Source organism: Lygodium microphyllum, chromosome 12, assembly GCF_053477565.2.
Source record: "Lygodium microphyllum isolate KBCC chromosome 12, Lygodium_microphyllum_v1.1.10, whole genome shotgun sequence".
In the NCBI taxonomy this organism is placed as follows: domain Eukaryota; kingdom Viridiplantae; phylum Streptophyta; class Polypodiopsida; order Schizaeales; family Lygodiaceae; genus Lygodium; species Lygodium microphyllum.
In genome coordinates, this window is record NC_141146.1 from 2,003,643 (window position 1) to 2,014,959 (window position 11,317).

Here is an 11,317-nt window from a genome sequence, read left to right on the forward strand (position 1 = left end):
CACCAACATTGTTAAGCTCGATTTCACAATATTCTCCAAAAAATCAAAGAGGATAAAAGTACAATCCATGGTTATCCTCATCGAGTTTCGATGAGAATGAGGTGTTCAACTTGCCAAAAAGCTTAGGAAGCCAAGCCTTAAGAATGGCTCTTAAGGCTAGCACTTTGAGGGTCTAAGGGGTCGTCAAAGACTACAAGCAAATCCTGCGAGATAGAGTCAAGTACCTGTGCCAGTGGGGAAGGAACCCTAATCAACACCCAAAAGAAGTGCGTGCATTTTCAAGTTCAAGAGTTAAAAGAAGAGGAAAGAACACTAGGTGACAACAAATCGATGGGTATGACCCTTGACTAGTATAAGTATGTATGATCCCCCCCCCCCTCTCTCTCTCTCTCTCTCTCTCTCTCTCTCTCTCTCTCTCTCTCTCAGAGTCTAAATTATTGCACAGTCAACAACTATGCTAATTACTAATACGTCACGCCAAAGGACAGCTCTCTTAATTTACAGTAATTTGCATGCTCTACCTTTTTCCATATTCATAAGCAAAGCGCAAGGTAAAAAAGTGCAGGGAGATGATACAGATGGAAAACAGGGACCATACAGATGAGAAGGATGTAATATAGCACCCCCCAAGGTTGTAACTATCTCCGGATATCTTTCCTCGGCAATGTAAAGTTGATATTTACAAGACCCCCAGACAGCAGAGAAACGGTCCAGACCGAGGAATTGGACACGGTTTATCGACATATAATGAAGCAAGAAAGAAAAGAGCAGGTGTAGCCGAGTATCTTACCTGCGAAAGGTAATCCCACCCAGATAACTTAAGGCAAAGGAGGAGATACGCAGGAAGCCCCTTCAGTAGAAATCCATGGTGTGGCTCCTGGTCCTCAGAGAGACAAGGTCCCACAGACGGGAGGCAAGGCCGCCCAGGGCATCGGGGAAGACGCGCCCGAGGATGCCCCCTCGCCCGCCTCTCCTGACATTAGCATTGTTGGCGTTGGGGTTAGGGTTGCTGTTGCCATCTCCACCGGCCTCTGCCGCAGCCATGGCTTCCACCACCATATTTTGTACGGCCGGCTCCTCGCTCTGTTCTTTCTTCTCTTCCCTGCTTCCACTTCCCTCTTCCTCCATCTCCACAGCAAGGCCAGCGGAGTTTATCGGAATCACTTGATTGCTCTTGCGCTTGCCTGCCGGCACACGCTGCTGCTGCTGCTGCTTCTTGCCGCCGTTCTCAGTGCTGCTGTTAACCTTCGTGCTAGCTTGTTCGTGCCCTGCCCCTGTACAGTAATCATTCACCCTCTCCGTACCTTCTTCTCCCGCCGATGCCATGTCTGACAACGCACTTGCCCTTACTTCCTCCTCCTTTCCTGCCGCCGCCGGCTCTCTGGCGGCCTTGTTCTTCCCCCCTCGTTTCTGCCACAATTTGCCCCTCCGTTCACAATCCTTGCCGCTTCCAGAGTCCTGGTGTTGCTTGCCTTCGCCTTCTTGATCTGTGACTTGGCCTTTCTGCTGTAGCAGATGGACATCGAGCATGTCGAGGATTTTATGGATGGTCTCGCGGTTAGGGGAATCGTTCCAGCGGCTCCAGTAGCTGCAGTAGCAGCCGAAGCAATCGCATTCGAAGGAAGGCTTGTGACGCGCGGGAGAAGAGCAGGACCCTCCACAGGAAGATGAAGACGAAGGAGAAGAAGGGGAGGATGGCCTGGTGTCCGATGCGGCCTCGAGCTTCAAGAGGTTAGGGCGTCGAGAGTTCCTCCATGGCTTCCAGTGGCGCCTGCGACCGGGAGAGTCCAAGGCACCAGATGGGAGGTCGCGTCGGCCGAATGCGGACAGATAGGCCAGGACTTCTCCATCGCAAGCGGGCAGAGCAGACGTGAGCGCGCGCGCCTTGTCGGGCAAGAAGCTCAGGAGAGACGCGGCAGGGGTGGTAGGTCTGCTCTTGTTACCATGGTTGGGGGCGTGACTCATAGGAGAGGGCCTGCACAGGCAGCACAGTAGGAGAGAGAGCAGGTATAATAACAGGAGCGGGCGAGAGGGAGAAGCAGGAGCGATGGCGGTCCGGTGGCCGTTGCAGCAGAAGAGGCTAGTGAGGTTCCATGGAGAGTGCTTGTTGGTGCGCACCATCACAGGCGTGGAACGTACGCCAAGCGATGGACAAGGATCAAAGAATCGATGGCGAGAAGGAAAACAAAAGCCACTCTCAACACAGGCACGTCAACAGGAGGCTTTACCGGGGGGGGGGGGGGGGGGCGGGCGGTGACCTGAATTGCCCAGACAAATACTACGGAGAGAGAGGCCAATCGCCCGGACACACTCAGGCGACCAACAACCTTAATATATTTTTTGAACTTTAGCCTTGCGTGGTATATTTTTGCTTTTTTATTTTTTTACTTGATTTCTGTTGTACACTCACGAAGAATTATGATGATGATGGGTGTGGCCCGTCGCGCTGCCAAATGTTGACAACGTAGCGCCCGATGCAACAGACCCGTTTCTCCACCACTCGGAATCTCTCTCTCTCTCTCTCTCTCTCTCTCTCTCTCCTTTTGGGGTGCTTTCCCTCTCTTTTTGTCGGGTCCTGTCACACGCAACCACTGGTGCACGTTGGGCGATGGTCGGCTCTCTCTCTCTCTCTCTCTCTCTCTCTCTGCAACAGTTTTCAGTAATGGCAATCCGCTGAGATTTTTTTGTCCCTAACTGCAGCCAACAAGGTACATTCACACCGGGGCACCCTCATAAAACTTATCATATTCAGCAGGAGAGTGGATGGAACCACCTTCCAAGCTATAGGTATAATATAAACCTATTCTCTCCATTCCCTTAGCCTCCCTCCTACGCGGAGAACGTAAAGTTCATTGTGAAACATCAAGACGTCATTATCTAAACAAACCTTACCATTGGCATTGACGATGACAAAGGATTGTTCGCATTAAAAACAAGTATTCCTTTCCTTAGAAAACCTTAAGATAGTGTATTAAAAGTAAATAAAAGAACGATTCTCTTTTGTTGCCCCCCCATCGTATGGGTTGATGTAATTTGTCAATATCTTTTATATTAATTGTTGCTTGTTTCTACTTCAACCATACGTATTGCTGAAAGAAAGATAAAGTAATGGACTAGTCAATGATCACTGAAGATGCTTGTGGTCATTTTTTTAAATTTAGATGCATATCATCATTCTAGGAACGAGCTTTATTACATGAGAGGACTACACCTATCATCATGATAGGACTACACCTATGGACATGTTTCCACCATGCACATGATTCCTAACCAATTTAGGCACTAGTTGGGAGCCCACAGAGACTACATTGCACGTGTGAAGAAATTTCTAAGGAATAAATAATGGTCTTCAATGGATGAAAAAATGTGATGGCGAATGAAAATTCCTACACATGTGGAACTGGAAGCAAACCCTTTCGGACAAAGCTTTCCTTGATGGTTGGAAAGGGTTCACAATTGAGAACCTGGTGGCAAACCCCACCACATGAGAACCAACAGGTTCACCACGAAGTTCCCACCCTGGTTGCAAAGTCAAGCTTGGCAGGAGTAGGCCCTATGTTGAAAAAGATGGTTGCCATGCTAGGGGACTAAGAAGAAATTGTCTAAGGTTTGTTCTATTAGCTAATCTGGACCTATTCCCACCAAGCCTAAGTCAGCAACTAGGGTGGGAACTCCTTGGTGAACCTTTTGGTTGTCATGCCTTGGGGTTTGCCACCAAGTTGTGAACTTTGAACCCTTTCCAACCATTGAGGAAAGATTTTTCCCAAAAGGGTATGCTCCTAAATTCACATGCACTGGAATTTTCATTAGCCAACACATATTTTCATGCTTTGAAGACTATTATTTATTCCTCAGAAAATTTATTGCACGTGCAATTTCGTCTCTACGGGCTCCCAACTAGTGCCTCAACTAGTTGGAAACCATGTGCATGGTGGAAAAAGGTCCTCTCTTAACTTTATTAGATAATCCATGATGTCATTACATCAATTGAGCTAACATACAAGATAAGGTTGGTATTGCATCTCCTTTCTCATTTTGTTTCCTTTTTGAGCCTCTTTATGCATCTTGGTCCTGTCTTGAAAAGTCTACCAATAAAGTTCAAATATTAGTTCAGTCTTTAAGTCAATTTTTTCCCCATAAAAATTTGGTGCATCTCTAGCTAGCCACACACACCACATGTAAATTCCTATTAGCCAATTCCAATCACACACCGCACATACATTCCTCTAAGCAAATTCCAAATTAGGGGAGGAACTCATAAGCTTCTCTAACAATAGTTTCCTTCCAACTAAAAATAGAAGGATGGTTGAGAAGGGTAGGGCTATTGAACACATGCAAGGCTTTTTTATGCAATGGATAGACATATGTGCTGCAGTTTTTATGGGGTTACCACACCTTTAATAGGAGCCATTACCGATCCCAATTTTAGCTACCCTTTGACCAACCCAAAGAGTGTTGTACTAGGTCAACTACATTAGGCAAGAGACTTTTAGCTAAATAACGGGATATATATTCTAGCAATGTTGTAATCTTGTTAATAAGCATTCCAATCCAAGTGGCACATGTTGTTGAGGGCCGAATAGAGCTTGGGGTTGGACAGAGAAGGCTTGAGGATGGGAAGGAGGGGTCTATTCTAAGCCCATTTGAATGCTCTAATTTTGGGGGGAGCTCAAGTTGCTTGACTAAGGGGGTGGTCTAGCTACACTTTCTATTTTGATAATATATAATTAATAAGTCTAAAAATGACTTTGATATCAAGGTCAGAAGACCACTCCTAATTAGTTCTATACTAGATATCCCTCCAATGCATGATGCCTTTCTTGGCCATTTGTCTAGCCACATGGATACTATCATTAAAGATGTGGGGAGCTAAAATGCTAAACCACATAGGGTTAGAGGCAACCCAAGGTAGAGTGAATTCGGGCTACTTTTGATCAACTAAAGGAAAGGTTTAAGGTTTCAATAAACCATGCTTGTTGTGGGTAAAGGCGCCTCCGCCTAGCTGCTCGTATATTACTACATTGACAGTACCTGCCACTACACATTGCAGGTGGTGGGTGCCTATCACAGTCACTTATTCTTTATTCTTTTAGTGACAGTTTGAATAAAGGAAGGCCCCGCTACACATTGTGGTTGTTGGAGTTCCCACTTTTGAGTCTCTCTCTCTCTCTCTCTCTCTCTCTCTCTCTCTCTCTCTCTCTCTCTCTCTCTCTCTCTCTCTCTCTCTCTCTCTCTCTCTCTCTCTCTCTCTCTCTCTCTCTCTCTCTCTCTCTCTCTCTCTCTCTCTCTCTCTCTCTCTCTCTCTCTCTCTCGGCTCTTGCTCTCCATCCACCATAGCTCTCACCGCCAAGCTTCTTCCTCCTGGGTTCCACTTCCCTTTCAACTAGTATCAGAGCAAAGGCATTGGAGCTTTCTTGGCATTCTCTTCAACCCGGATTTGAAGAGCTTCAATCCGAGCTTCAATGGCAGCCATGGCACCTTCATTTGCAAGTATGTTTTGATCTCTCGCCTCCTCTTCGAGCTTTCAAACCTTCATCGGCTTCTTCTCGGTCTGAATCGGAGCTCCCTCGACATTGCCAAGTACCCCCGAGGCCTGTTGAAGACCCCCCAGCCCCCAAGAACAACCAGCGCAATTTTCGACGCATTTTTAGGGGGGCTGGGCTGACCTGCTCCTGGCATTTCCCTACTTCTCCTCGGCTTCCCGGCACTCTTGGCAACCTTCCCGAGCATTACTTGACTCCCTGGCATTAGTGCTTCACTCCCGGTGATCGATTCGAGTGCTTCCCCCTTCAGCCCTTTATTGTATACACAGTCCCAGGACTGTCAAAATAGGGCAACACTTGATATTTACTATTTGATGCTTCTTGGCATTGCCCGTTTGATGCCTATTGATACCCGGTGATGCCCAGATGTTATGGGATGCTATGTCTATGCTTTGGGACTGATTTTGAGCAGATTTGAGCACCGTTTGAGCTTCACTTAATAGTAAATTGCTTGTTGAAATACAGTGGATTGAAGCTCGTTTACTTGGTGTATGCATTGGTTCATGGATACGGGGTACTCACTAGAGGTTTAAATGATCATACCGATGTATTTGGAGGCTGTCAAATGCTTCTTCTTGGTTCTGGAATGCTTTTGAGCTTGGATTAGGTTCCGACTTGGTCGTTCTTCACTAGCATTTGGCTTCACATGCATGCTTTGGAATGGTCTATGCCTATTGTCACTGCCTGGATGTATCTTGCTACCTAGCAGTTGCAGTGACATATGTATCAATGATTGCTTTATTTTGGGGATAGTTTTGCATATTACTGTCATTTATTACAGCAAGCTGAAATCTGCAGATTTTGAGCACTTTTATGAGGGTAATGCTTACTATTTGAAGTTATCTTGGTCATATTTGGTGGACAAGTGCTTCTCTTGGTGAAATCCACCCTTTCTGCCAATTTTAGCAGTGGTTTTAGTGCATTTTCTACTAGTTACAACAACCTGCAATTTTTCCTTTTTGCTTTGATTTGGGACAGTATGACTGGTCATCTGAAAGATACAGCTCTCTTTAACATTGCCAAGTTGGATGGTACCAACTATGGGTATTGGAAGTCCCAAACATGGCAAGTTTTGGTGCAGAAGTTGCAGATTAAACCCTTATGTTTCAAAGGTGTTAAACCTGAGGATATGGATGATGATGTTTGGATGGAAGTTGATGAGTATGCAAGTCTACCATTATTTTGTCACTCTCAGAAGAGGTCCATCATAATGTTGTTGAAGATGAGAATTAGAGTGCATGGGATTTATGGGAGAAGATTCAGGAGCTCTATGCGCAACAGAGTCCTACGTCACAAATGTATTGGCTGAAGCAGTTAATGGACCTTCGCATGAAGGAGGAGACCTCCCTTTTATCTCATTTCAGTCAGTTTCATGCTATCATGAAGAGTCTGTTGCCATAGAGTATTGAGTTCAAAGATAACTTGTGCCCGATGTTTCTGCTTGGCACCTTGCATGAATCATGGGATGTCTTTCGTACTGCCATATGCACAAACAAGCTTGATGGGCTGAAAATCAAAGATGTTGAGAGTGCTTTATTGTCTGAGGAAATCAACAGGAGAAACAATGATGCTTTCCGCTCTTCACATACATTGACCGTTAGAGGTGGCAGGCATGGCAGGCATGATGATGATCGTAAGGGCAGGAACTCTCAGAAGTCCAGGTCCAAGTCACGTGGTCGCAATAAGTCCCGTGGATGGAAGTCTGATCTTACATGTCATTATTGTGGGAATGCATGGCATATTAGGCCGCAGTGCCATAAAATACGTGATGATAAGCGCAAGGAGAAGGGAAAAGAAAAAGTGCAGGAAAAGTCTTTTGAGCGCAGCATTGTACCTACAAAGTCCAGTGTGAAGATAGAAGAGGTTAATGTCATGCAGGCCACTCATTCAAATGATGATTACATACTTGCAGCTTCTTCATGCGATGCCTTACAGACTTCTGAGATACATTCTATGTATGCACAATGTTGGCTCTTGGATTCGAGTGCGTCCTTTCATGTGACACTCTGTAGAGATTGGTTTCATACCTATCGTACCATGTCTAGTTTTGTGCATCTTGGTGATGACAAGTCTCTTGACATTGTGGGCATTGGAGATGTTAGGCTGTAGTTTCCTTCTAGCAGTCCTTTTGTTTTGCATGATGTACGCCATGTACCTGTGTTGACTCGCAGCCTTATGTTAGCTGAACAGCTTAATGATGCAAGGTATTTTGTGTCTTTTGGAAACTCTCCATGGAAGATTACTCGTGGCAGGCTTGTACTTGCAAGAGGTGCCAAGTCTGGCAGTCTCTATCCCTTACTTGTATCTGGAGCTACATTGGATCATGTTTTGTCTGTGGGTTCTATTCCCAATGTATCCCTTTGGCATGCTCGTTTGGGGCATATGTCTCTTAAAGGCATGAAATTGCTCCATGCTTTGCAGTATCTTTAGCCTTTTGACTCTTCGCATTTTGATTCTTGTGATCATTGTTCGTATGGCAGGCAAACTAGAAATACGCATAAAAAGTTTGGTAAGAAACGCATGGGTGAGCCCTTGGCTCTTGTGCACTCAGATGTATGTGGACCCATGCCCTGTCAGTCAGTTGGTGAGGTAAAGTACTTTGTTACTTTCATAGATGATTATTCACATAAGGTTTAAGCTTATCCCATAAAGAGAAAATCCGATCTCTTAGACACGTTTCAGTGTTGGCTTGCATTGGCAAAGAACCAGTCTGGGAAAAGGCTCAAATGCCTAAGGTCAGATAATGGGGGTGAGTATGTATCATGTGCTTTTGAGCGGTTTTGTGATGAGCAGGGTATTAAGCGTCAGTTGACTACCCCTCCGCAGAATGGTATGGCTAAACGCATTAATAGGACCATTTAGGAAAGGGTCCGTAGCATGCTTAGCCAGGGCTAGCTTACCGCAACACTTTTGGGCTGAGGCAGTTACTACTACAGTGCATCTCATTAATAGGTCTCCTAGCAATGGCATTGACTTTCAGGTTGCAAGGGAGGTATGGGCAGGCAAGCCCCCCTCTTATGATCATTTGCGTGTCTTTGGATATGAGGCATTATGCCATGTGCCCAAGGACAAACGCAATAAATTGGATCCTAAAAGTGTCAAATGCATTTTCATTGGCTATGGAGATGCAAGAGAGATGGGTTACCATCTATGGGATCTGCAGGCGTGGAAAGTGATCCATAGCCGTGGAAAGTGATCCGTAGCCATGATGTCATCTTTCATGAGGAAAAAATGCATATGCAGCCTGAGAAAGTGGTTGAGGTACGCAGAGTTCTCTTTCAGGAGGAGCCACTTGCTCCCGTTCAGCCCGCCCCACGGCCAGCTAGACAACATGCGGCATCACCTAATGCTCATGGCCCAGATGCTAAACATGCTGATGTTAGACAGGATGTTGGTCAGGCAGCAGAGCCTGGGTTGAGGCTTTCTACTAGAGATAGACGATCTCCTGACCATTTTGCGCCCTCTATGGATTATGTATTGGTTACAGATGCAGGAGAGCCTCTCACTTATGATGAGGCTATGCACAGGGGTGACTTTCACTCTTGGGAGCTATGCAGTTTGAACTTGACTCATTGCATAAGAATCAGACTTGGGATTTGGTTTCCTTGCCTCAGGGTAAGAAGGATTTGCCATGCAAGTGGATGTACAAGCTGAAAAGTACCCCTGGACACCCCAAGCTAGCATACAAGGCTCGATGGGTCGCTAAGGGTTTTAAGCAAGAGTATGGTGTTGACTTTGATGAAGTTTTTTCTCCTATGGTCAAGATGACCACCCTATGCTTAGTCTTGGCCTTGGTTGCACAGCTTGACCCGGACTTGTACCAAATGGATGTCAAGATAGCTTTTCTACATGGGGATTTGCATGATGAGATTTACATGGAGTAGCCTAAGGGCTTTGCAGACCCTGGCAGGGAACACCTAGTGTGCAAGCTAAAGAAGAGTCTATATGGCTTGAAGCAAGCACCTAGGGAATGGTACCATAAGTTTGATGCATTCATGCAGTCACAGGGCTATAGCCGCAGTCCTATGGATCCGTGCTTGTACACGAAGAAAGCCTGTGACGGCTCTTTACTGATCTTGGTACTCTATGTGGATGACATGATTTTAGTAGGGATAGCTCATGAGGAGCTAGATGCTCTTAAGGCTCAGCTCAAGAAGAGCTTTGAGATGAAAGATCTGGGACATGCCTCTCATATACTTGGTATGCGCATTATGCGTGATAGATCTCAGGGACTACTCTATCTGTCACAGAGGGAGTACATTCATAAAGTCCTTGAGTACTTCCACGTGCAGGATGTTAAGCCTATTGGCTATCCATTACCTTCTCATGTGAAGGTTTCACAGGCCGATTGTCTGCAGACAGATGAGCAGAGGGCTGAGATGGCCAAGATTCCCTATGCATCAGCCATGGGTAGTCTCATGTATGCCATGATAGCCACATTCAGTTGGCCAAGAATCCGGTCTTCCATGAGAAGACAAAACATATTGAGATGAGGTATCACTACATTCACGAGGTCATTGAGGACATGTCTATTGACCTTGTCAAGATTCCGACTGAGTAGAATCTTGCAGACTTGCTCAGAAGAGCCTCACTATCGAGCGCTTTGCCTTCCTCAGGAGATTGATGGGCATTGGATGAGATGACATATTTTTCCTCATCCTATTGTAAATGTGTACATGTTGCACTATCTTTTTCTTTTTTCTCTCTCATTGGGGGAGATTCGCCTTTAAGTGGGAGGTTATTGGGGGTAAAGGCGCCTCTGCCTAGTCGCCCGTGTATTACTACACTAACAGTACCCGCTACTACACATTGCAGGCGGTGGGCGCCCGTCACAGTCACTTATTCTTTATTCTTTTAGTGATAGTTTGAATAAAGGAAGGCTCGGCCACACATTGTGGTTGTTGGAGTTTCCACTTTTGAGTCTCTCTCTCTCTTGGCTCTTGCTCTCCATCTGCCATAGCTCTCACCGCCAAGCTTCTTCCTCCTGGGTTCCACTTCCCTTTCAATGCTAATCAATTGCCTTTAACCACATGGCTACACCCATTGAGGATGAACTCAACAATAGAAAATGTCACAATCCAAGGGGGGAACCTTCCCAATGGCAAGTTCCTTTAAACTTGAAATGATCAAATTTGTGAAGAAGCAAGATGGAAGGGCTCTTAGAGCTACATAAATGTTGGCCTCAACCAACTCTACCATGACTTAATTGCCTCTTACCTAGTTGGCTCATACTCTAGCTCCAAACCAACCAAATCTCTCTCTCTCTCTCTCTCAAGAAAGCAAAGAAAGCAAAGAAATCATGGAGGATAATAGACTTACCTTCCCAAATCATAGCTCAAAGTTTGAGAGCTCATATATGGTATCATGATTTGAGTGATGTGCTCCTCAAGCCACCATATTTATTCCTTTACATTTGCATCAAGAAGCTCCATCACCAAGAGAAAAAGATAGAGAATCAGGAGTAGTAGAAGAAGACGAGTGTCTCCTCAACTAGTCCCTCACTTTTGTCAAAGTGCAGTGAATGCGAAAGCATATGATTGGACTAAAAGAAATTGAACACAAGAGAAGAGGGAGAGAGAAAAGAGATAGTAGAATGTAGAAGTGTATAGTAGATGAATGTTGAAATAAAGAAGGCAGATGTATACACAAACTATCAAATGTATCTTGCAAGTCGATCTCTCTCTCCACTTGAAAAACAAGTGAATGATAACTAGGGCATGCTACCTATAAAAAGATAAGAAAGATACACATAAAATAGTTAGTTCAACAACTAA

At 45.3% G+C, this 11,317-nt stretch overlaps 1 protein-coding gene across 1 annotated transcript; it reads right to left on the bottom strand.

Annotated features, from left to right (window-relative positions):
- Positions 1-367: 367 nt before the first annotated feature.
- LOC148027396 (uncharacterized) lies at positions 368-2,219 on the bottom strand. Its single transcript, XM_087689079.1, has one exon. It carries the CDS (start codon positions 2,119-2,121, stop codon positions 853-855), a length of 1,269 nt encoding a protein of 422 aa, XP_087545205.1. The 5' UTR covers positions 2,122-2,219; the 3' UTR covers positions 368-852.
- Positions 2,220-11,317: the final 9,098 nt, after the last annotated feature.

Coding starts and splice junctions, on each gene's coding strand:
- LOC148027396 (XM_087689079.1), bottom strand. CDS start 2,121: ATGGTGCGCACCAACAAGCACTCTCCATGGAACCTCACTAGCCTCTTC.